The sequence below is a fragment of the Puccinia triticina genome, chromosome 13A (genome assembly GCF_026914185.1).
Source record: "Puccinia triticina chromosome 13A, complete sequence".
NCBI classification, from domain to species: domain Eukaryota; kingdom Fungi; phylum Basidiomycota; class Pucciniomycetes; order Pucciniales; family Pucciniaceae; genus Puccinia; species Puccinia triticina.
The window spans coordinates 5,372,346-5,397,085 of record NC_070570.1 but is presented as its reverse complement, the minus strand read 5'-3'; the positions used below and the strand labels follow the sequence as shown (position 1 = coordinate 5,397,085).

Below are 24,740 nucleotides of genomic sequence, written 5' to 3'. Positions count from 1 at the left end.
ATTGAGCAAGCAACTTAGACAGGGATTTGGTTAAGCAAGCAACTGAGACAAATAACAGATCAAGGAATTCATTGAGCAAGCGACCTAGACAAATAACAGACCAGAGGTAACTGAATAGGTTTTATGCGTGCAGAAAGAGCAGGCAGCAGGTATGGAAAGAAAACACTTGGTCCAATTGGAAAAAGTTCTCTGACAGACAGCAGACATGCAGATTGGAGAACATCACACATTAACTAGAGTGGCGGAGGGGATCAGGATTCCATCTGATTGATTTGTGATGGGGTAGCAACGTCATGGGTACGCTTGATTTCATCCGCGTACTCCTCCAATCTTGGCACTCCCTCCCAGAGTGATCGTGCTGGACCAACCGCAAAACCAAGGGAAACCAGATCGTCCTCGTCTGAGCTCCGGAAGAAAGACCAATGCGTGATTTGGTGCTTCTTGAGTAGCTTGCAAGTCTCCAAGTCGTCATCGGAGATGTTGGCTACCCAAAGAAAGGTCTTCATCGACATTTGGTCCATGTCGCGTCGTGGTGGCCCCATGGGAGTCCTGGGGACTCTTGCCAACAGTCTGGAGTTGGTGGTTTTATCTTCAAGACCGTCTGGAAGTTCCGGACTAAATAACTTCTTGGGAAGATCCGCAAATTCAATGTCGCTGCCGCTGTACAAGGGGGTGATTGGGTTGTTTCTTTGATGCTTGACCCGTTCATCAATCAGATCTTCCGAGGTACCAAAACGATTCCCTGGGAAGGCCACAACCGCCAGGTCCATTTCGCAGGAATCCAACGATGATTCCAACTCATCTACATTGCCGGAATTCGCCATGGAGGCCAGGGTCCTCTTGTACGATTGGGCAAGCAACATCAAGGCTAACACCTTGATGTGATCCTCAGCCAAAGTCCACGAGTACTGCCATTGAGATAAACAGTTGTCAGTACAAATCGCATCCATCACATAGTGTAAAAATTTAGCCCACCTTGATATTGCCTGAGGGATCATTACACAGGTTGTTCATAATCAAACTGATCTTGACTTCTGCCGGGTAAGCTGCATATGCTGCCGCACCAAATCCCAAGAAGTTGAGGTGACCTTGGAGCAGAATTCCATGAGGAGGTTGGTATCTTGGAATGTTGGAGATTGAGCCAAACCAGCGTATTTCCTTTGCGTTGTTGGCCTTTTGCATCGCGGGGAAGAGGTTTGCACAATTTTGAGACAAGAAGACTAAGGCAGCCTGGCGGAATTCCTTCCAGTGCATTGATTGGATGTGAGTCAACCAGGGTAAGGTGCCCGCCTTGGACGGAAATTTGGTCCATTCAATGACGGTGGGCACTGGATCCCCAACGTGAGTTGCCTCCTTCAAAAATAACAGGCAGCAAAGATCTATAGCCACCATTTGAGTAGGGAAGCTAGTGTCAATGACATCATTTTGGTCATGTTGGGTCTCTTTGCAGAGGATATAATCTGGATGGCCAGGGAACATGTTGGTTTTTGTTTTAGGTAGAGGCAGGTAGAGATCAGGTGTAGAAGAGCTTGTAGGAAAGACGGCCAAGTAGCAGCTGATTGATGGATGAATGACCCAATCTATCACATTATAAGGCAATCTTCCAGTCAGTACCAAATGTCGCAACCCAATGCTCAGCTCAAATTGTCACTAGCCGTGGGTCAGGGCATTTGAACATGTATCTGACATGACCATACGGTCCGCTGAGGTGGAAAATCCCTTAGAGATAGAGATTAGCCTCATTGGTCATGGAGTATGACCCACATAACATATTCGTCAGTGGGACTGGAGCCATCATGCGAGCAAGCATGGGAGCAGGTAGTAGGAAGCCAAATCACTAGTGAACATGATAAAACATGTTTGAAGACCCACACAACTTAATGGTCAGTGGGCCTGAAGCTAGTATGCAAGCATTTGGGAGCAGGTAGTGGGAGATATAATTCATCACTGAAAACTTTCAGAGGAAATCATCTTAATACCATACAACACGCAGCATTGTTCACTTGCGTTTCAAAAGACTAAGTTAGGAATACGTAGGAATAGGCAGATATTGCTAACATGAGTCAACTGGACAGGGATATGCTGAGTAAGACGCAGAATAAGAGTAAGCTCCCAGGGATTCGGAAAAATAACAAGTTACACAATTACATCTTGTCCTCATGCAAGCAAAACTAAGCGACCAAGTATCCACAATGCCGGTAGTGGTTGTAGCAACATTTCGCCGTTATGACAGCATTGATGGCCTCGCGAATATCCCATTCGGGATCAGTTGTGTCTGTCAGAATCTTGGAGCGGCGAAGACGGTACTTTAGGGCCAAGAAGCAGAGCTCAATTGGATTGAGCTCTGGAGTATATGTTGAGAGATACCTGATCAAAATCCCAGCATCCAGGCAGAGTTGTTTGACCCAACTTCCCTTGTGGATCTTAGCGTTGTCACAAACAAGAACTGAGTTACGGCCAGGATAACGATTCATCCGAGGAATCTAGAGACCGCGCAAAAAAACAAGTTGTAGTCATCCCATGGGAATCACTATGGGACAGCTATAAAAACGAGGTACCTACCAGGTCCCACTCAAGAAAATCTTCCCATTTTTTTGCAGTAAAGGTGTTATCAGTGAAAGCCAACGCAATAACGCCGTCAACACTGATTGCTGGTAAAACACTAATGCGCTCGGGATTCTGCCGAACAATGTATCGGGCTGAGGGGGTGCCTTTGGCAGAGCGGGCGAAGTTCCACAGCAAGTCACAATCACAAATAGCAGTTTCATCTGTACAGAGCTTCAAGTATCAGCATTGTTGCTGCGTGCCAATGTTTGATTTAGAAAAAACCCAACTCACCCGTGAAAACTAAGAATTCAGCTGGAACATTGCACATCTGCTTGAGATATCAATATTTTGCAATCAGACATTTCCGTATGTTGACTGTACCAGGCTTCTTGAGGGTGATGGAAAGCTTCACAACGAGGTTATGGTGGATTGCCTCAATAGAGAGAAGGGGCCCTTTGCTGTTAGAGTCGTACAAACGCTCCCTTATCTTGTCCAAGAAGAGGCCCGGGTCTGAATCGACTAGCTTAACCATGAAGTCGATGTCATCGGGTGTTAGGATGGATGGACGACCTTGTTGTTTGTACGTGGTCGGATCTCTTATGACGCAACAAGTCTGATGGTACAATTCCAACCCCTGAAATACATCCAGTTGTGAATCCCGTGGAGCTCCAAGCGGAGGCAGGTTGCGCGGTTGTCATGTGGGATGTTTGCCTTGGATAGGAATTTCTCCAGGCTGATGTTCTCCATTGCGGGACTTTCAGGGACAAGCGGGGCTGGAACGGATGGGAAAGCAGAGGAGTGGGACCAGATGGGCGAAGGCTGGATACTTAAACCAGATGGAAAGGATTTGGCGCCACCAATAGTCGAGGGTAGAGGGGTATCCGGATGGGCGTTTGGGTAGCTTGTACAAGGACGGGGGCTTGCCATGTTTGGGAGGACCTTGATCTCATCATCTGCATCGCCATTCGACCAAGCAGACGGGGATCGACTGATGCCAACCAAGATGGAGTTGCTGGAGATTGAAGACCCAAAGGATGCGACTCGCTTTGGCGGTTTCACGGCAAGGGAGTCATTTGGACCTCGCTTGGCAAGGGGGGGCTTGATATTGCTCTTGTCAAGCCGGCCTGAGGGGCCCACTGGGACGGATTTCTTGATCGATTGCCACACAAAGAGTTCCGATGTTGGGGGGTGGTTGTAATCAACACCCGGTTCGTTATTGACAATGGCTTGGGCCCATGCCCACAGCTGTTTGAATGGAAGGAGCATTGTGCGGGTCGGGTCCTCTGGGCAGGTAAAAACCAGGGCTTGGGCCTCTTTGCCCCCGGCCGCATGTGTGACGCACTTCGATTGGATCTTGGCCACCACGGGGTTGATCGGGTCTATATCTGCTTTTGGCTGGTAGGGTGGTAAAGTGATAAACCGAATCAGCTCATGCCAAAAGCAAATGTAAGTGCATGTACTTACATTCGCAGCTAGGCGGCGCTGTTCCTGCTCCAGAATCGCACGTTGCTCAGGAGGTCCATACTTCATCATCAGTGCCGTGTCAATTTGGGCTTCCTGTAGACCGCACAATATTTCAGTATGTTAGGCAAAGGAATAAATCAGCTCACTAACCTTTGCACTATACTTCTGATCTTCACAGGGGTTGACCATCGTTAGTTTGAAACCAACCTTCTTGTTGGGGGCAGCAGCGGATGCCTTAGTGATCTCACTGAAGTCGCTGGCGTTCTTGACCTGAAAAAGGTGGGAGACGCCATACGTTGCGTGTCCGTTGTGGTGGCCCCTCTCGTGGCCAGCTAGTCAGGATCATCGCCGCCGCCAGGATTGTCATCAAGAGTCCATTTTCAGTTTCATTCCTCAAGTCTCAAGAAACATCAAGATTCTCAAGACCCTCAACTCCCCCATTTTTCCTCATCTTTCACCCTTCTCTTCCATACTCCTTCCCCCCTCTCTTTTTTCATCTGCTGTGGGTTTATTCCCTGGTTTCTTCTGGTTCTCTTCCTTCTATTCTTTTTGTTCTGTCTGTTTTGGCCTGAGTCTTTCTGCTTCCTCCTTCCTCTTTTCCTTCTCCTTTCCTCTGGTTCTTTTTCTTCTGTCTCCTCTCACTTTCATTTCTTTGTTCTTTGACTTGTGTTCTCTGTTTCCTGTTTCTCCTGTTTGTCGTGTGTGTGCGCGCGCGTAGCGCGCGGAGGAGATGATGAAATACACGTGACATGTGGCTCTCCCGGAGTCCAAGTTCGCCGAACTTGGATGATGGGAGAGGCATGGCATTCTGATCCCCAGAATACGGACCATCAAGATTCAGAGATCATATCTTCAGAGTTCAAACTTTCGGGCTCCGTCCGCCGATCACCTTTCATCCAGAATCCCAGATCCTTTCTTTCTTCCTCTTTAAGATCACCCACATCCCTTTTTCCTCAAACAAAACAACCGCCGCCGAGGATCCAAAACCCCGGCGAACCTCTCAAAACCACTCCAACCACAAAAGCTATCCCAGATCCCCACCCATTTCAGCGCCCATCTCGACGGACCACTCACCACGAGGGCAGCCTAAACAGCATCCATCCCCTCACCCGACTGCCGCCGCTTAGCACGGACAGGAGTCCCTCATTTGGTCCCCCGAGCCGGGATCGAACCAGCGACCTCAAGATTTACAGTCTCGCACTGTGGTTTTGAGGCCGTTTGGCGGTTATAAAGCCCCTCCCTTTTCTTTTTTTTTTTTCTGGGATTTCCATCCGTCTGAATTTCAGAATCCTAGCTGAAACTGCTTCGATTCTCTTCTAATCCAATCTTCATCCCGTTTGCGACGCGAGGGACGGTTTCTTTTGAGGTGCCGCCGGTGTCTCGGAGCCGCTCTAGTCCTCGTTTCATTGGATCAAGCCGTTTCAGGATCCGAATTCCCTTATTTCTTTTCTCTGTTATCTTAGGTGTTCAGCGGCGGGGCATAGGATTTGTAGAAGTAAGTCCCCTCCAACTAAGTTGCACCTCCGAGGTTTCTACATTGTCAAAACAATCTAGCCACTTCGTGAGCCTCCCTCGATATCCGATCTTCTTTTCCCCAGGCTCCGTTTACGATGGCCGATCTCAACCCCAACTCCCCTCGCGGGAAGATGATCAAGATAAAGCCGCAAGACAAGAGCTTGAAGTTTTCGGGCTCCGACGTGGAGCAATTTTTGGACGACTACGAGCTCGCAGCTGAACTGGATGGAGCGTCGGATTATGACAAGGCGCGGCAGATCGGTGCCTTTGTGGAGACGGGAGAGACGAGGACAATCCTTGCTACCCTCGATGGTTACAAGCCCCCCGACTGGACCAAACTCAAAGCGTCGATGCTGAGTTACTGGGTCGACGTCGACAAGGCTCTTTTCACCGAGAGAGACATCACGAGCTTGGTCGACGCGTGGGTAAAGAAGGGGGGGGTAGCCTCGGTATCCGATTATCACGGGTTCCGCAAATCTTGGGATCCCATTCAGGCTTACCTGGTCTCGAAAGGTCACGTCGAGTCCGCCGAGGAGCTTAAGAAGGCTTTCTACCAGGCGTTTTCGGAAGGATTTCAGGGTCGCATCCGAGATCAGATGATCAAAGACAATACTTTAGTGGTTACGGTCGACAATCGGGCCCGGCTGCCGTCCTTTAAGGTGCTTCGAACGGCTATTGATACCGTCATGAAGGGTCAGATAGCTCTCACCTTTGAAGACACTCGCTCGGCCGCTCCTGTCGCCTCCTCCTTCCAAGAGGCAAATGAAATCATGAAGAAAATGGGGTCCGATAAACGCCCCACGGCACCCACTCCCGCCTCAAAGCCCGAAGCCTCTGTGGACGAACTCACGAAGATGTTCAAGGCGTTTGAGCAGTACATGAAGCAAGGGGGCGGGAAATCTGGGCCGTCGAACGAGCGTGGGCCGATGATATGCTACTACTGCCATCGCGAGAATCACGGGACTCTCCGCTGCGCCGAACTGCAGAAAGATCAGGAGGCGGGCCTAGTCGAAAAGAAGGGTAATAATTTTTTCCTGCCCAACGGGGCCCTCATCCCGTTCGATCGCACTCGCCCAATCCGCCACGTAGTGGCCTCGTTCCAACCAAATCAGTCTTCGAGCTCTCGTCCCCAGTCTCCGGGACCGCGTCCGTCGACCCACTCCGCTTCCGTGGAGTTCAAGGCCAGTTGCGGGTCCTTAGAGCAATGGTACCCTCCCGCGATCTCATCTCGATCGTTCTCAGGTGGTTACGAGTCAGAGGCAGCTGGGAAGAAGCGGCACGAGGAGTCTAGGCCGTACAAGGCTCCCCTGGCGCCGCCTTCCCAAGCGAAACGCCCGCTACGGAAGCCGGCGACTGTCCCTAGCGGCCCCACGGAGTCGGAGCCAGTGGAAGAGCAGGAGCTTTTCGATCGGATCATGAACGATCCCGAACCCCGGTCGTCTACGCCCAAAGACACTCCTGGCAGGCCAGCAACGCCGCCTAAAGCCACGAGCTCTCAGCCCAAGGTCCGTTTCGAGCGAGACGTCTCTCGAGACCATCCGGACGCGGTCGAGGGCTTCGTCAAGAAGATTTTTGACCTCCCGGTTTCGACAACGGTTGCTGAGATTTGCTCCGTCTCCCCGGCTGTATCGGATGGTGTTAAGAAATGGGTCTCACGGCGCCGCGTGGAGGTAGGCCCTGAGGAACTGAAAGTGCACTCGGGCACTCTGGCGGAAGGTCGGGAGTTCAGAGGATCTGAGGCAGAACCTTGTCTTTACTCCTGCCCGCTGGGCTATCTCACTTGTCTCATTGGAGCAGGGGAGAGCGCGGGTTCTCCGCTGATCGACTCGGGTTCGCAGCTGAATATCATATCGGATAGCATGGCGAATCAATTCAACTTGACTCCGCGCGTCAACTTTAGCTCAGCGGTCTATGGGATCAACAACCAGGCCTGCGAGTTGATTGGGGTTGCTGAGGATGTTCCGGTCCGAGTGGGCAAGAGCATCGTGGGCTATTGCCACTTCTGGATCACCCGTCAAGACAGTCCTTTCATCCTAGGCCGGCCGTTTCTAATGGACTTCGAGGCGACGCTTTTGTTCTCCCCCACGGCGGGAGAGCGGATCATCCTCCCCGACTCTGAAGGACGAAACATCGAGTTCTCACTATGTCCCGTCGAAAAGGGTCGATGGGAGAGGGAATTTCCGGCGCACGGGCGAAAGGCCGTGCTCACTCACTGCGGGCGCGTCACGGAATTGCCCGAGGGAGCGGAGCACCCGTCTTTTTTATGAGTAGAGTTGGTTTGTCGTCCGGCAGCAATAATTTAGGGCCTCGCACGCTGTCCGGGAAACCAACTCAACCTCCAGAGGCCCACGGCGGTGGTTTCTTTTCTTCTTTGGTCCGGTCTGCTTCTTCTGTCTTGTCTGTCGAAAACATTAAAAACCAAAAACATCCGCAAAATCGAAGATCACTAAAAAACAGCGACACTCCGTCATTTCGGTCCCCGTTTCCACTTCTTTCCGAAACTTTTTCTCTCGATCCGGCAAAAAGGACTCGCCGGGCGCTCGCGTCGAGCGCAAAAGGTGGGTGGCATCATGGGGTTCCCGCGGGGGCAAAAAGCGTAGAAGTAAGTCCCCTCCATGGTATGCATCTCCGGGTAGATTCTACCGTTTTGTCGAAAACATTACCTCTGGCCACACATGTGAGCGATTCGTCGGACCCTTCTTTGTCGTCCAGTCCAGGAAATTCTTTGCTGTATCGCCGTGGTCTCCGCGAAGAGAATAAACTACTCCCCCTCCGCAAAGAGGCTAAACTATTTACGTCCGTTGACGGCCTCCGCGATGAGGGGAAACTAATGATCCTCCGAGACGAGGCAAAACTATCCACATTTGATCGGACCCGGCTCCGTAACGAGCATAAACTATGTTCCTGGAAATTGGTGTGCAAGGAGGGCGAAGTGGAGTACCGGTTGCCGTGGGGTCAAGTTGGGGTAGAAGTAAGTTCCTCCCAATGTGCACCTCCGAGGCGTGATGCTCCGCAATGTTTCGAAACCCTACCACGCGCCACACTCGTGAGCCCCGAACGTACTCTCTGTTCCTCTTTCGCAGAAAAGGCAGCGTTTGCAGATGGCGCGGAGCATCGGACCTTTCGACTTCTGGCTTGTGGTCTCAGTCACACTGCGCAGGCTGCCCTCGTGGATTCTTGGCGGGAGGGCGGAGCGCTCTCATTTGCGGCAAAATACAAGCCGGTGGCCCGCAAGATCAAGCCGGTCAACCAGCCCATGCCGCAGGAGATCAACCCCCCGCTCCGACGGCCGCCCCTTTCACGAGATCCCTACTGCGGTTTGCCCAAGTCTCTCGCGGGCCCTTTTGTGCCGTTAGGGAGGGTTACTGAAGAAAGGCTAGCGGTGGTAAATTTTGGGCCGGCGGGCTGGTTGTATCCCAGCGAACTGGACCTCATCAAGAACGTCCTCTCTTTCCGTAATCAAGCGATCGCCTTTCAGGAATCCGAGCGCGGGCTGCTGAAGGAGTCTTACGGGATGCCATATATCATCCCGGTAGTGGAGCACGAGCCGTGGCAAAAGCGGAAGATTCCGATACCGGCAGCTAAGATGGACGAGTATATACGACTCATCAGAGAACGCATCAGCACCGGGCTGTACGAGCAATCTACGTCGAGCTACAGTAGCCCAGTCTTTTGTGTAGTCAAAAGTAATGGGAAGCTGCGCATTGTGCACGACCTCCAGCCGCTCAATAAGGTCACGGTTAGGGATGCCGGCGTCCCGCCGGCTACGGAAGATTTCGTGGAATCGTTTTCTGGACGGGCCTGCTACGGGCTCGGAGATATTATGGGCGGCTACAACGAGCGCGCGCTGCATCCAATTTCGCGGCCTCTGACAACTTTCGATACTCCTCTCGGGAGGTTTCAGCTGACGCGTCTCCCCCAGGGAGCCACTAACTCGGTGGCGGTGTACCAAGCTCAAATGGTCTGGATCCTCCAGGATGAGATTCCGGACCACGCTGGCATCTTCATCGATGACGGGGGTATAAAGGGGCCCATTTCCGATTACGACAACGAGCTCCTTTCGTGGCATCCCGGCATTCGGCGATTCATTTGGGAATACGCCGAGACACTGGAGCGGATTCTTTTTCGAATCGAGGAGTCCGGCTTGACGGTGTCCGCGTCAAAGTTAGCGGCCTGCGTTCCGGCGCTTGAGATAGTGGGGCACGTGGTTTGTAGGGAGGGTCGGAAAATGGCGCGGAGCAAGGTGAACAAGATACTCTCGTGGCCTCAACCAAAAGATGCGACGGAGGTGCGCGGGTTCTTGGGTGTGGTAGTGTATGTCCGAATCTTTATCCCCTCCTTGTCCCAGATTTGTGTACCTTTGCGGCGTCTGACAAGGAAGGACGCGGAATTTGTTTGGACGACGGAGTGCGAGGAGGCTTTCGCGGCTTTGAAAACGATCGTGGGCGAGGACATTGTGCTGGCAAAAATCAACTATGGGCCTGAAGGAGGGCTAATTAAGCTCGCCGTAGACTCTAGTTTCCACGCGGCGGGAGCGGTGCTCACTCAGGCGGATTCGGAGGGTCGGGACCGACCGGCGTTGTACGAGTCCCTTTTGTTCACGGACGTAGAATCTCGCTATTCTCAGGCTAAGCTCGAGCTCTGCGGGGTGGCGAGGATACTGAAGAAGCTCCAGACGGTGTTGTGGGGCCAGTATTTCGAGCTCCAAGTCAACGCGCAATCCCTCATTCAAATGATTAACGCGCCCAGCTTACCGAACGCTCCGATGACCCGTTGGGTCGCCTTTATTCAACTCTTTTCCTTTTACATCGTCCATCGGCCAGGCAAAGCATTCACGTTGCCTGACAGTCTCTCCAGGCGCCCTCAAGGGGACGACGACTCAGATCCACCGGCTTCTGACTTCGATGAAGACGCGCCTCACGTTAAACCTTTGCAGGCGTATTCATCGAGCTCCGGTCACTCTTACAGCGGGTATCAAGAAGGTTTTTGGCGGAAGTTAGAGCAGTACCTCACGACTCTGGTTCGCCCACCCGGGTTGAGCACTAAGGAGTTTCAGGCCCTTAAGCGCAAGTCATCTGAATTTTTCGTGCAGGCCAATCGGCTTATGAAGCGCGGCAGCCCGCTGCCTCGAATTGTCGTCACGATACCCAGCAAGCAAGAAGAAATCCTAGGAAATCTCCACGAAGGCTTGGGGCACCGCGGAGTTGCGGAAACTTATCGCCGGATTGCGGACCGATTCTGGTGGCCCTCTTTGAAGCAGGCCGTCGCGCGCTGGTGTCAGAGCTGTGAGCCCTGCCAGAAGAGGGACCTCCGCCGGCCCCTAGAGACGCGGTACCCGACCGGAGAGGCGACCGTTTTTGGGCAGGTATCAATGGACGTGGTTCACAAAAAGGCGGGCGGCGCCAAATATCTTATAGTCGCGCGTGATGATTTTTCTGGGTGGGTGGAGGCAAAGTTTCTCAATAACATTACCTCGGAGGCGGTGGCCGCCTTCCTCCAGGAACACTGGACCATGAGGTATGGTTTGGCTAGGTCCTATTCCACCGACGGCGGATCGGAGTTTGGTGGCGCTCTTGCGGAGATGCTGAGGGCCCTTCCAGGTCAGCACAGGGTCTCAACGCCTTACTACCCCGAAGCTCAAGGCATGGTCGAGCGCGGGCACGGGCCTTTGAAGGCGGCGCTAGTCAAGTTAGCAGGCGAGTCGGGCAAGAACTGTCGCAAATTCTTGCCCCTGGTGTTGTTCGCTGATCGGATTTCGACGAAGCGAACTACGGGATACTCGCCTTACGAGTTGATTTTCGGGCAGCGGGCAGCGCTCCCAATTGACCTAGACATCGAATCCTTTCTGGGCGTCGACTGGGAAGACGTACGTGACACTTCGGATCTGTTGGTGGCTCGATCTCGACAGCTTGAGCGGAGCGAAGATTCTCGGCGTCTTGCGTACGATCGAATGATGAACTCGCGGCAAGAGTCTATCCGTTACTGGCACAAAAAGAACCTCGGTAAATTTCGGGATCCACTCAAGCCTGGCGACCTCGTCCTCGCCTACAATCGATCGCTAGAAGTGCAGTGGGGGCAGCTTTTCGCCCACAAGTGGAACGGGCCCTACCGGATCGTCCAGCAGGTTCAAGGGGGCTCCTACGTCCTCGCCGAGCTTGACGGGACGGAGCTCAAACGCCGTTTCGCGGCGGATCAGGTCAAGCGGTACTTTCCGCGTGGGGGCATTACTGACCAGAAGTAAGTCCCCCTCCTTAGTATGCACCTTAGGGTTCCTCTACGCTGTTTGTAAGCATTACGTCGCCACTTCGTGAGCCGCCTTCGGGACCTTTGTTTGGGTTTTCTTTCCAGGTTTCTGCCTCTGTCTTTGGCCGTAGGGAACGTCGAAGGAGTCTGGGGACAGACTCCAAGTGGTGGGTGGATGTGGTGGCCCCTCTCGTGGCCAGCTAGTCAGGATCATCGCCGCCGCCAGGATTGTCATCAAGAGTCCATTTTCAGTTTCATTCCTCAAGTCTCAAGAAACATCAAGATTCTCAAGACCCTCAACTCCCCCATTTTTCCTCATCTTTCACCCTTCTCTTCCATACTCCTTCCCCCCTCTCTTTTTTCATCTGCTGTGGGTTTATTCCCTGGTTTCTTCTGGTTCTCTTCCTTCTATTCTTTTTGTTCTGTCTGTTTTGGCCTGAGTCTTTCTGCTTCCTCCTTCCTCTTTTCCTTCTCCTTTCCTCTGGTTCTTTTTCTTCTGTCTCCTCTCACTTTCATTTCTTTGTTCTTTGACTTGTGTTCTCTGTTTCCTGTTTCTCCTGTTTGTCGTGTGTGTGTGCGCGCGTAGCGCGCGGAGGAGATGATGAAATACACGTGACATGTGGCTCTCCCGGAGTCCAAGTTCGCCGAACTTGGATGATGGGAGAGGCATGGCATTCTGATCCCCAGAATACGGACCATCAAGATTCAGAGATCATATCTTCAGAGTTCAAACTTTCGGGCTCCGTCCGCCGATCACCTTTCATCCAGAATCCCAGATCCTTTCTTTCTTCCTCTTTAAGATCACCCACATCCCTTTTTCCTCAAACAAAACAACCGCCGCCGAGGATCCAAAACCCCGGCGAACCTCTCAAAACCACTCCAACCACAAAAGCTATCCCAGATCCCCACCCATTTCAGCGCCCATCTCGACGGACCACTCACCACGAGGGCAGCCTAAACAGCATCCATCCCCTCACCCGACTGCCGCCGCTTAGCACGGACAGGAGTCCCTCACCGTAAACCGAACCGTACCAAGTAATCTCGCCAAGGGCATTTGCTTTGTCTAGGAACTTTGCCATGTGTTCCTTGTTTCCACAGATGTGGAAGATAACCTGGTTTTGGAAGAAGCGCCACGTACACGCCTCCAAATTGATAGCCAAGGGGCCTAGATTGGGTTTTCAGACCATTTTGTTCCATTGCTTGGCCGGTTGGGAGGTGGGTTGACCGCGGCTGTTCAATGGTGGTTGATAGGCGGGATTCTCAATGTAAAGCACATAGTCGATGAGCACGGGTGTAAGTCGGCTAGGTGGCGCTGGTGGCAGCGCCTCTTGTGTCTTGGGGACCAACTCGAGGCCAGGGTCTGTCAACAGGGCTTCAGCGTTGGGGAGGTCTTCTGGGGGATGATGAAGCAGATCAGATCAGCAACTGATGGAGGCGAAGGGGAAAAATGGAGAACTTACCCATGGTGCTTTGCTTGCTGAATTGACCAGGATGATGGTGGGAGAGGGATGGAACAAACCGGAGGGAAAAGAACACCAATTCAACCGGCGGATGGTGGGAGGGGGATGGAACAAACCTGAAGGGGAGGAGAAAAAACCAGCCGCGATATCGTCGATATTGAAGGCCGTGGGGCATTTCCGGTTCGGAATTGGCTGGCTGGGGTATCCTGGTGGCGGCATCAATTGGACCCACGGCTTGGACATTGGACGGTTTGTGGGGCCTTGCCTAGGCTTGCTGGTGATTGCGTGCTAGCCTACATATTGTGTTTTTAATAAACCTTGGACCAATGTTTTTTTTTTTTGTTCAGCAAACAATATGGACTTACCAGGCATTGAAGACTCCGGTTTTAATCCAATTTCGGAAGGGTTTTTTTTCATTGCTATTGCCTACATTCTCACCTGTTGGAAATCTTGTTGTCCTAACTCCGAAGATCCCACATGCAAAGGATTTTCAGGATCTCCACAGCTCAATCAACATCAAGCATATCTACAACTCCTGTGCTAGCCCACCGGTAACCAAGGATCAGACGTCATTGCATCCGTGCCCCCTCCCTCAACCTCAACCACACCTCCCTTCCACACGGTTACTCAATCCCTTTTGCTTCAAAGGTAAATAATATGCCTTTCCTTACAAATCTCATGGTGCTCCCTGCTTGCCGCTGACGTTGCCCCATATCTGCAGGATGGGTTTTGTTTGGTATGCCGCAGCGACTAAGGTTGCAGCAATTTGTATGATTATCCAGGGTCACTCGGCGGCCTTCATCTGTACGGCTGTTGGAGAATCGATCTCAAGACAATCCTTCAGCCGCTGCATCAAGCAAGCTTCAACTTATCCAGTTGGGATTTACTTTGGGGGTCGCCTGCTCCCTTTGCAAAGGCGTGCCATGCTTGTTTCAGCGCTACGGAGAGATCTCTCCTTCCCCCGAGTCCCAGGAAGACCACTTGCAATCTGATTAGTATCTACTTTTATCTCAACCTTCCTTCCGCTGACTGATTTATTGATTGTCGCCTGATCTATCTATCTATCCACCAAAAAACCAACAAAATTTGTTATCTTCCCCTGACTGATTTATTAATTGTTGCCTGATCTATCTATCCCCTAAAAAACCAACCAAATCTGTCCGTCCAAAAACTGTTTTTTTTCCCATGATATCTCAAAGTGCGCCAATCAAATCTGTCCGTCCAAAAACTGTTTCCCATGAGATATCTCAAAGTGCGCAATACATACATACATACGTCTCACAGCTCGGTTTTTCGGCGGCAGTGCCCTTTTGACCAAGTCCTTGCATTTAGGCGAGGACATGTGCCCTTTTTGAGCGGATCTGTAGGTCTCACGGCTCGGCTGCTTGGCGGCAGTCATTTTTTTGACCAAGTCCTTGCTTTTCAGTATGGCCTGAGTTGGAAAGTGAGGACTTGTGCCCTTGTCCGAGCCCAAAAGCGAGCACTTGTGCCCTTTTGGGGTGGATCTGTAGACCTCACGGCTTGGCTGCTTGGCGGCAGTCATTTTTTTGACCAAGCCCTTGCTTTTCGATATGGTCTGAGTCAAAAATTGAGGACTTGTGCCCTTTTTGGGCGGATCTGCAGGTCTCACAGTTTGCCTGCTTGGCTGCAGGGCTTCTTTGTACATTTGGGCAGGTCTTGTATTTTACTGGTCTTGCACACAAGAAAGAAATAAGGAGAAATAAATAAAAAGAACATGTAATAAAAATAGGTAGTCATCTCACATTGCATTTTATTGGACTCGCACACAAGAAAGAAAAAATGAGAAAAAAATAAAAAGAACAAGTAATAAAAAAACGTAGTCAATCACTTAATCATCAAACTCTGAAATGTAGCCACAAGAACAGAACTCCGCAGCCATCAAGCTGGGGGTGACCAGTTCGTTGATGTATACCTTGAGCATATTGACATCTTCCTCCTCGTCCCCAGTAAGTATTAAGTCCCGGAGGAGATGGCTTTTGATGACCGAAAACACCTTTTCAATGGGGTTGAAATCGGGCGAGTAAGGCGGGAGGTAGATGAGTAGGATTTGGTGATTATCGCATATCTCCATGATTCTCCTGTTGTGATGGATGCGTGCGTTATCCATGATCAGCACACTGTTTCTTCCTGGGAATGGTTTCATTGTAGGCAACTAAGAGATGATTGAAGTCATTTTCTTGCCCCGGTACATGATAAATGATCAAGCAAGAACCAAATTTACTCACGAGGACTTCCTCAAGAAAGTACTCAAAATCAATTCTCTGGATTGATCCCGGTTGAGCTATGACCCCATGACTCCATCCAAGGAGACTGCTGGCAAAAGACTGAGTCAAGGCAAATCGTGGGTGCGTTTGATTTGCTTGGTTCGCTGCCCTTTGACGGCCCACCCACGTCGTCGTTGTGATTCATCTACACAGATAGCAGATTCATCTGCATGCATGCACGAGTTTCAGTTTACTGCTGGTGAACCAAAAAATGAACACAAAAGGAAACAAGTGAGCAGCTCACCTGTAAAAACCAAGTATTCAGGAGGTGGATCGGCCACCTTCCCAATGAAGTCAACCCATTTGATCTCACACTGGGAGGGGTGAACCGTCCTTATATTCTTCTTGGTCATTCCAAGTCGTAGGCAAAGATTGTCGTAAATGGTTGACAGGGAAATGCGAATACCAGTTGCGTCTTTGACAGCCTTCTGGATTTTGTCTAAATAGAGGGTTGGGTCAGCCGAAAGGATGTCCAATATGAACTCCCTTTGATCCGGATCGACTTTGAGATGCCTTGCCCGTTGAAGGTATAATGCCGGTTCTTGGACCACATTGGTAGTGGTCAGGAAGAGGTGCTTCCAGCTTTGGAACAATTTGGGCAAGATCCGGGTGTTGAGCAGGTCGTTGACTTCGTCCCAACCTTTTCCCCGCAAAGTCAGCTTGACTGCTACTGCCTTCAGTTCCGGTGCATACTTAACAAAAACCGTTGGAGCTGAAGTGAGGAAAAATCATCCAAAAAAAATTAATCAGGACATTAGAAGACTTGAGGAGGGGCACGAGGAAGAAAGAAGACTTTTTACTAACCTGGCTGAACGGGAGGACTGTGGATACTGGCTTGGATTGATTCTGGAGGGTCTGCTGGGGATAGAATCTGGCTGACAAGACTAAAGACTGAGAGAGAGAGAATCAGGTGATTGAATTGTTTGTTTGAGGAGAGCTGTGGGAGGGAAAGAGAAATAATGGACTAACCTGGCTGAATCAAATGTTCCCTGATTGCTGAATCAACCGGCGGATGATGGGAGGGGGATGGAATGAGCCGACTGGGTTGATCCTGGTGGCAGGCGGGAGCAAGGAGCCAAGGCGATCGTCCTAATCCTGTCGGATCGAGAGAGAAAGGAAAGGGGCCGTCCAATCGGTCCCTGAGACTAGATTGGGGAAGAGAAGCCGTTTGGTTCTAGATCAACAGTTGAACAGCAAGATTCCTCCACCAGGGAAATATACAAGCTGGAAGGCTTTGATCCTGTTGAGTCAAGACAAAGAAGAGAAGGGCCGAAGCAATTGATTGTTGATTGAAATGTGGATCGAGTGATTGAATGTTGATTGTTCCTGATCCGTCCAAATGAGGACTGGCGGGCGGCATTGAACGGACTCATGGCTTGGCCATTGGACGGTTTGTGGGGCCTTGCCTATGCTTGCTGGTGATTGCGTGCTAGCCATGCACGTATGAGAACTGTGCAGATAGTATCTGCACAGTTCCCGCAGTTTTGGCAAATCCAGCAGGATTTTCCGGTGGAAAATCCTGGCCAAGAGGGCAAGCTTTTCCGGCATGGCTGTAACATTCATGGAGGTAGTCGTAGTCGTCGTTGGTTTAGGTTTTGTAAGAATATACATGGGTGTGATGCGACTGGCAGCAGGGAGAGCGTGGGTAGAATCGGATTGGCCTTGTAAGTATTGCCCCCTTTTCCCAGGTGAAACCTGAGCAGAGGGACAAGCCCCAATAGACATGCTCTGCTTGAATCTGGATTGGTTGTGATGATTGATAATGTCCTTGGGCTTTTGTTGGGCCACAATGGTTGAGCTTCCTACCGAAATCTTTGTGCCATTTGCCTTGGAATTCCTACGCGACTCGTCTGCAAAAAAGAAAAAAAAAAAAAAACGTATATCAGTCATACGGCTTGAAATGATTGTTTTCTGATGCCTGAATGTACGCATGAATAACACTTACTGAGGGCTACGGGTGTGGTAGGATTATGAGTTTGATTTTGTCAACCAGAGGAATTATTCATGAGTTTGGAGTCGTCCATCGATCTCCATTTCGATTGCCTATAATATTTAGAGTCCTGATTATGAGCTGGTTCATCAGACAAACCACGAACATTTGAGGCTGAGGCTTTCAAGTTTGGTTTCTTGGTCAAACTTCTTGACCTGACCACCTGGAATTGATTGGAATTCTCGGCGGCTTGTTTGTGAGCTTTGCGGTCGATGGATTTGATCTCTCTTTTGCATTCACAGAGCTGAAGTGTTAGCTCCTCAATCTCTTCTTCGATTGCTTTCAGATCTGCTACTTTTTGGACATTCTCTTCCCAGCAAGTCTTTAACACTTGGTTGGTTTGCTTCAGGTTATCCATTTTCTCTTGATTTTTCTGCTCTAACGTGTCACACTCATCCGTTTTCCGTTTTAGGTCTTCTTTCTGATTCTCAATCTTTTCCTCAAGTTGAGACATCTGGGATTCATTGTAAATCAACAAGGCCGCTGACTTGGTCATATTCTCCACGTCCAAACGTTTAATTAACTGCTCCAGGTCTTGCAGGTTCTGCTTTAACAGAGTGTTCTCTTCAATTGCTTCACACAATGCCAGAGCTAGTTTCTCTACTTCTGCTTGCAAGGCTTGTTCTTCATTATCTGGGGCTGGCTTACTACTTGCACCCACTGAGGTTTCCGGGCTATTCATGTCGGCAAAGGTAGAATCAAGGGACAAACACGAGTGTGATAAACCTCGGGTACAGGCTTCAGTTGGAGAAACTGGGTCGTGGGAAGTATACAGTGGAGGTCCATTGGGATCAATGTGAGAAAGTACCGCTATTCGCGATTGACCACTGACAGCTGATAGTTTAGGATCTGAAATTCCTAAAACCCATGGGTTATGTGAGCGTTGCCATAGACGTGGATGGTCCGGCAAGAATATAGAGAGGGCAATCAGCAAGATATAAGACTTAGATGGATATCAATTATTCAAAAACCACACACGCTAAGATTTTTGCCTGGCTGAAGGACGTTAGTCATTCAGTTCAGGGCTAATGTTAGATGGAGAATTGATTTGATGTGATTTGTTATGTTGGTCATCATGGGTAAGTTGGTAATTGCCATGCACACTTGAGTTGGAGGCAAGTGTAGCCTTGAGTGTTGGTCAACCACAGTCAGCTCAACATTGACGTTGTATACCGTACCTGGTTCTAGTCCATAGATCAAGATCATAACTGAAGTAAGGGGGGGATTGTGAACTGAGGTATGATCTTGGTCTGGGGGATTGATGATTGGTTGATGTGAATCGCTAGGTTGGCATTGATTGAGAAGGAGAAGTTTATGCCACGGTTGGGAGTTAAGGTGGACAATCGGATGAATGAGTTGGTTGGATAGATAGATTGATGCCAATGAAACAGATATGAAAATTGATGTGGACGTGATCTGGAGTAGACAAAATTGATTTGCGAGCAAACTGGAATCAAAGGAACCAAGCTGAAATTGTTGGTTTGGCTCAGTTGGTATAGGATTGGGTTGGATGCTTGGGCCAATGGCTCCCAACAATTGGGAAGGAGATAAAGGTACCAGTGACGGAGGAGACCATTTGGGCAAGGATGATAATGGGATAGTTTGAAAAGGGGACCATTGATTATTATAAATTGACCTCAACAATTGCTGCATTCTGGAAGTACTTGGATTGTTGGTCTGGTTGTGTTTGCTTAGGCAGTTGGGGATTGTCTCGCTGGCTTTGTTTGTGAGGTTTGTTTTGTTTGGCTGCTTTCCTCTGCTTTCACTTAGTTTTGTTGACGTGGTGTGCAGAATTCCGGTTGTATTGTATGTATTCTGTCTATTCTTTTGCCAAGGTATCCGCTACTTGTTGATTGAGTGTCATAAATTGTTTTGTGTGACAGGTGAAAAGTGTCCCTCAATGAACAGGATTTCACCAAGGTATCAACTGATTTTAACAACGTATAACCCAAATGGGGCCAACTTGTTGATAAGGTTAATTAGTTCAATATGGAAACAGAGTCAGCCTTGAATCTCTATTGGACGCATGCTTTGGCCTTGTAAAAACGTTGGTTAAAATACGTCTTTCAGAAAGAAAAAGTTTATTGAGCTGGTCTCACCCGTTGCTGGATGAAGATCAAGTATTGTACTCGTTGGAAGATTTGTGGGTGCATTCATTGTCGGTCAGAGGAAGTTTGTCGATCAGAGGAAGTTCTTCGGTCAGAGGAAGTTTGTTGGTCAGAGGAAGTTACATATTTATGTAGGGGAGAAGGGTTGATCCGTTTTGTGGCTTTCTTACCAGCGCACTGGGTGTGGGCTCCCAGAGTCCCAAAGCCCAAGCTAATGGATGGCCAAATCCACGGCCCACTACACCCGGAAACACGTGGGGGAGTAGGGAAATACATATGTAGATAAAACATGTGCTGGCTATAAGTATTTATGTACATCAAACTGGACTCAAGCTTCAAACATTTGATTTGTCAGAACCCCTTGCTTCAATGTAACAACTTTATTTCTTATTGTTATGACATCCGGTCAATTGTTACGCAAGGACGGGCTAATTGTTTTACTTGCCTTACTAAGCCTTTTCTAGGTCAATCGGCAGGGCGGTGTTCCTGACAGAAGTGATGATAAATTCCGATCCGCATGATTGAATGAGATGACGTATTCTTGTTCTCGATGATGTCATCGGAGTTGTTACGATTCGACTTATGTTGTGCTCTTCGAATTTATCCGGTTCTTCTCCTTTTCCTCTCTTCCCTATTGGGATATTATTTGTCATAGTTTTCCTCATCATTTATATTGTTATCTATCCGAGTAATTCACTCTTGGAAACCAAAAACTATCAAAATCTTATTCATAAGAAACTTTATAACACTCGGAATCTACTATTCAAGCATTCGGCGAACTTCCCTCTTGGGTAAGCTTCATAGCCTCATAGCGAACTGGGTAGTAGGTGGATCCTCACATTCAAGTCTAGAAAGAACTCTGAAGTTCTCAACATTTACATACCTGTACATATGTACATACCCAAGACGCTGCTTACAGCGCCTCCATAGATTTCTGCATTCTAACTAACTTTCATTTGACAAGGTGTTTTGGGGGGGGGGGGGATACATACCATCCCTTTGAGCCAATGACACATGAATCAGGAGTTTTCGCACATGCTCTTGCTAATCTGCGCAAATTTAGAGATTTGGATCCAGCCTTCATAGCGTTTTACTTTACACATATAAAGCTCTACTAGGCTACGTACCCTTGCAAAGGGTGATCCAGCAGTAAAGGGGAAACAGGTACAAAGACGATAAGATGAAGCTGGTAAGGTAGTAAAAGCAAATCAGGATGGCATCCAGTCCTATCCGGTAGCTGGTGCAAGAGGACAAGAGACTAGTAGGAGTACATTGTGATCTATCAAAGCGGCAAGAATAGAAATTTTAAGGAGTGATTGAGATGTCTGAAGCCCAACGTTTGATTTCGTCTTCCTTGTCCTGCTGCTGATAAATTGAGCCACTAATCCAGATTGTGCTCAAACCGAGATGATTTTTGGATGAATGCGAGGGACCACGCAAAAGGGTGGACAAAGATTGAGTTCGTCGGAGAAGAGGGCCGATTTCGTGGTGATCGATGGTAGGGCTCTCGTGGCGACTGAGACATGCCACAAAAGAGCTGGACTGTGTTTCCAATGCATCTGTGCGGCTATCGAGACCCGAGCTAGCTGACAAAGACTGGGTGGACGCCGTAGGAGTAGCCGGGAGCGCCGGGCGCCAGGCAAGACGTGCAACATCGTGTTGTCTTCTCTCTTCGTCGATGAATCGATCGACCAATGGCTTGACATGCTCCGCTGCGCTGGACCAAGGAGGTAGGCGACTTTGGGTAAAAACGAGATCATCCGCTGAGTTTTCGGAGAGCCTATCCGAATAATCGTCCTCAGAATCGCAGGAAGTCATCAACTACAAACGTTTTGTGTGTCAGAGTTTGTAAGTGAGTAGATCATGTTGAGGGCGACATCAGAGACCTCGCAAAAGTTGAAGACCTTGACTCACGAATCTTGGAGTGAACATTATTTGGTAGGTAGGAGAAGGTATTTTGAGTGAATAAAAACTATCGTCGTGATCTTCGAAGGGCTCGGTAGTTTCTCGGTCTTCTAGTGGCGAAAGCTTCAAATCAGATGGGCGATGGGATTCTCTCTGTGGTGAAGGTACGAGTGGAATAGCATCCAAGTGAGCCCCGTCTGGGGAAGACAGCGTCAGTCGTGGTACAACAGACGCCATATGTACCGAGGAAAGACTATGCGGTATTTTGGGATATGGACGATTGCCACAAGGATACCGGAACAAGTTGACAAAGACAACTGTTTCTGTGAGGCAATGGCTGGCGATGGAGGTTGTAAAACGATCGAAAGCTCCCTTAATTTAAGGCAATAGTGAGAACCTCAGACAAGAGCTGGACGGAGACTGAGACTCAGTTGATGTCATCCAAAACAGTTCATAAACCTTATAAAATTATATTTGCGTAGCGGAATCGGAGACAAGTTAAAAGCTGTTAAGAGCCAATCTAAAATCTACTTCGTGCACGCTTGCGGCTTGGCGTTATTATTCAAGCTTGAATGACCATCGGAGTAGGCGCGAGATTATATCTGTCTGGAGTGGTCTTAAAGAAAGCAATGAACAAGGTGATCCTCGCTTAGCCTCAATCCTCCGGAGATCAAGCTCGGGACACTTGGTAAGCTCGGCCGAAGTGCATACATAGGATCATCGCGCTAGACATTTGTATTTCGACAGTGAACATTCGAGAGCGACCTCTTGTTCATAAGTTGATTAGGCCCTGATCATCAGACCGATCTTGATCCACTTCCACCCTTAGCCAGTATCCCGCGTGAGATGTCCGGTAGATAATCCGGGATATCCGGAACACACCAGATATCTGAGACCCGAGCTTCCGAAAACTGCGGATATGGGCGAATATTTCTGGATCCCATATTCTTCACACACCACGGAGTGCGCGAGTGCGCCCAACCGCGGTCTGGCGTGGGAGCCGACGCGGGGCCACCCTTCCCTCCCCTGTTGGTATGCTCCGCAGCGGGGGGACTTAGCACCTGCGGTCGGCGCGACCTCCCACGTGGTTGCCACGTGCGTGGCCCGCGGTCGCCGGTCGGACAGTCAACCGACGGTGGCCGGCCGCGAGCTTAACTAAGCCTCTCCGAGAAGGCGCGAAGCGTCTCCGAAGGAGAGGCTTAGGACTGAAGTCACATTCTTCGCCTGAGGCTGACAGGCTTTTGCGCAGAAAATCAAACATTTTGTATTTACATCTCTATTGCCTCTCTCTCAACTTTCAATTCAAAGCCCCATATACCCGGTTATGGCCCTCAATCTGAGCTGTCTTGTACATATTTTTTCAAGTGGTGTGTCAGCATAAGGGGGTTCCATCAGTGGGTGGAGCTGGGGTGGAGGCACTGGTGAGAGACTGACTGACGGGGGCCAGAAAGAGGACATGGAAGGTCAAGTGTTGGAGAGGAGCAGAGCCTGGGAGTGAAGCATGTAGTTGGGTGGAGATGGCGGACTAGTGCGGGAAAGTTTCATATTGCAGAATTGGGTGGGAACGGAAGTGGATGAGTGTGGAGGGCTCACGGTTTCTCTTCTTTTTCCTTATCATCATCTTACTTACTACTCATAATTGTACTACACTCACGGACATGCTGGAGTATTAGGAGAGTTTTATATGACCCTTATATTTGCTTACTTGATACTGTGGACTTTATGCTCATCCTTGAAGAAAGTGGAATCAAACATTTCTAAAACATGACCAGCCTCTGTTTTTGCCCCAGTGTGAGCCCAGAGAGAAAACAAAATCAGCTCTTTATTGAATAAGTGAAAAATAAGGAAAGATAACCTTGGGGATTGAATAATTGAATCCTTTGCTGATGTATGTAAGCAGCCAATGTATTTTGATACAGATTTTTGGGTTGGTAAATGTTGCACAACAGTTGGATGCAAGATGCCTCAATGTGCCTGTTCCCCAAGAGCTGAGAAAGGTTGGGCGGCTTCAGCAAACAAAGAAGCATGCAGCTGAGGTACACGTGACATCCTAGAGGTTAGTCCTGCATTGGTCCTGGGAATTGAAGATAAGGAAGTGGGGCAGTTGGACAACTCACATCCCAAGCATGAACATTACTACTCCTGGATGTTCCAATAGACATTAATTTATGAGCTTTGGTGTCATGGGTTTTCTTGACACAACTAGCCATCTGCTTTGAGGGATTGCCAGGGGAAGTGTTGTATGTTGGTTGTTTGATACTGCTGCCACATCTGAAGTGGACAGTTAGGCAATACGGCCAGGAGGAAAATATAAAAGAAAATTACTTACATTTGGCACAAGTAAGCAATCAAGTAAGAAATTGGATACAAGCACTTAGCAAGGAATAAAAAAACATGCTCTCAGTTGGAATATATTTACAGACACACTCCCCCACTGAAAAAAAACTCTTCACCCACTGTGCAGTGCGTGAAGTTCCAAACAGTTCACAGCATGCCAAAAACTCCAAATGATTTATTGAATCATGATACATAAAAGATCCTTCAGAATTGTTTGGCCACTTGGTTCATGAGCAAGGATTTGAAAAATCACAAAATTTCACATTAAATCTTCCAAAGTGCACCAGTAAATGGTGAAATTCCCTAATTTTTCAAAACCTTATTCTTGCACAAAGTGGCCAAAAGGTTCTGGGAGAGACTCATATACTTATAATGTGTGTCAATCAAATTTTTGGATTTTCTGGGATGGGGGAAAATGAATTCCAGGTCTCCAACTGAACAATACAAGAAAAAGTTGTGCAACTGCTGTCAGTAGACATGCAAGATGCACCAGTATAATGGCCATTCAAACTCCACCTAAGTACATAATAGTGTTTCTTTGCACAGTCACTGTGCATGATGCACAGTGATTGTGCATTGCAACTGTGTTGAACTAAAATATGACAAAGGGTAAGCTAAACACTATCCTTCCCCTTGAATTTGTGCATGTCAACTGATAGCAGTTGTATGACATTTTCTTGTTGTGGAATGTACTTGTTTTTTTCTGAATGGGTTTTTTCAGCATAAAAGGAAGCTTCAAAAAATTCCCAAAAAAATCACAGAGGACAATAAAAAGCCTTTCTATTGATTCCTCAAAAAAATATCTGGAAAAATGTGCCTCCTTCACCTGCAGTGCACAAAGTGTTTGGAACTGCAAACACTACACAATGAGCAAAGAGTTTTTTGC

At 49.0% G+C, this 24,740-nt stretch overlaps 3 protein-coding genes across 3 annotated transcripts; all 3 read right to left on the bottom strand.

The window, feature by feature from the left end:
• Positions 1–251: 251 nt before the first annotated feature.
• On the bottom strand, positions 252–1,479 carry PtA15_13A513 (uncharacterized protein; the record flags this gene model as incomplete). The annotated part of the gene is made up of 2 exons (XM_053162719.1): positions 252–908; positions 976–1,479. 2 exons carry the CDS (start codon positions 1,477–1,479, stop codon positions 252–254), a joined length of 1,161 nt encoding a protein of 386 aa, XP_053026667.1.
• A 16,033-nt stretch (positions 1,480–17,512) lies between these two features.
• On the bottom strand, positions 17,513–18,186 carry PtA15_13A512 (uncharacterized protein; the record flags this gene model as incomplete). Its single annotated transcript, XM_053162718.1, has 2 exons — positions 17,513–17,557; positions 17,611–18,186. The coding sequence occupies 2 exons, from the start codon at positions 18,184–18,186 to the stop codon at positions 17,513–17,515; spliced, it is 621 nt and encodes a 206-aa protein (XP_053026666.1).
• A 2,731-nt stretch (positions 18,187–20,917) lies between these two features.
• PtA15_13A511 (uncharacterized protein) lies at positions 20,918–21,754 on the bottom strand (the record flags this gene model as incomplete). Its single annotated transcript, XM_053162717.1, has 2 exons — positions 20,918–21,433; positions 21,527–21,754. The coding sequence occupies 2 exons, from the start codon at positions 21,752–21,754 to the stop codon at positions 20,918–20,920; spliced, it is 744 nt and encodes a 247-aa protein (XP_053026665.1).
• Between the last annotated feature and the right edge of the window lie 2,986 nt (positions 21,755–24,740).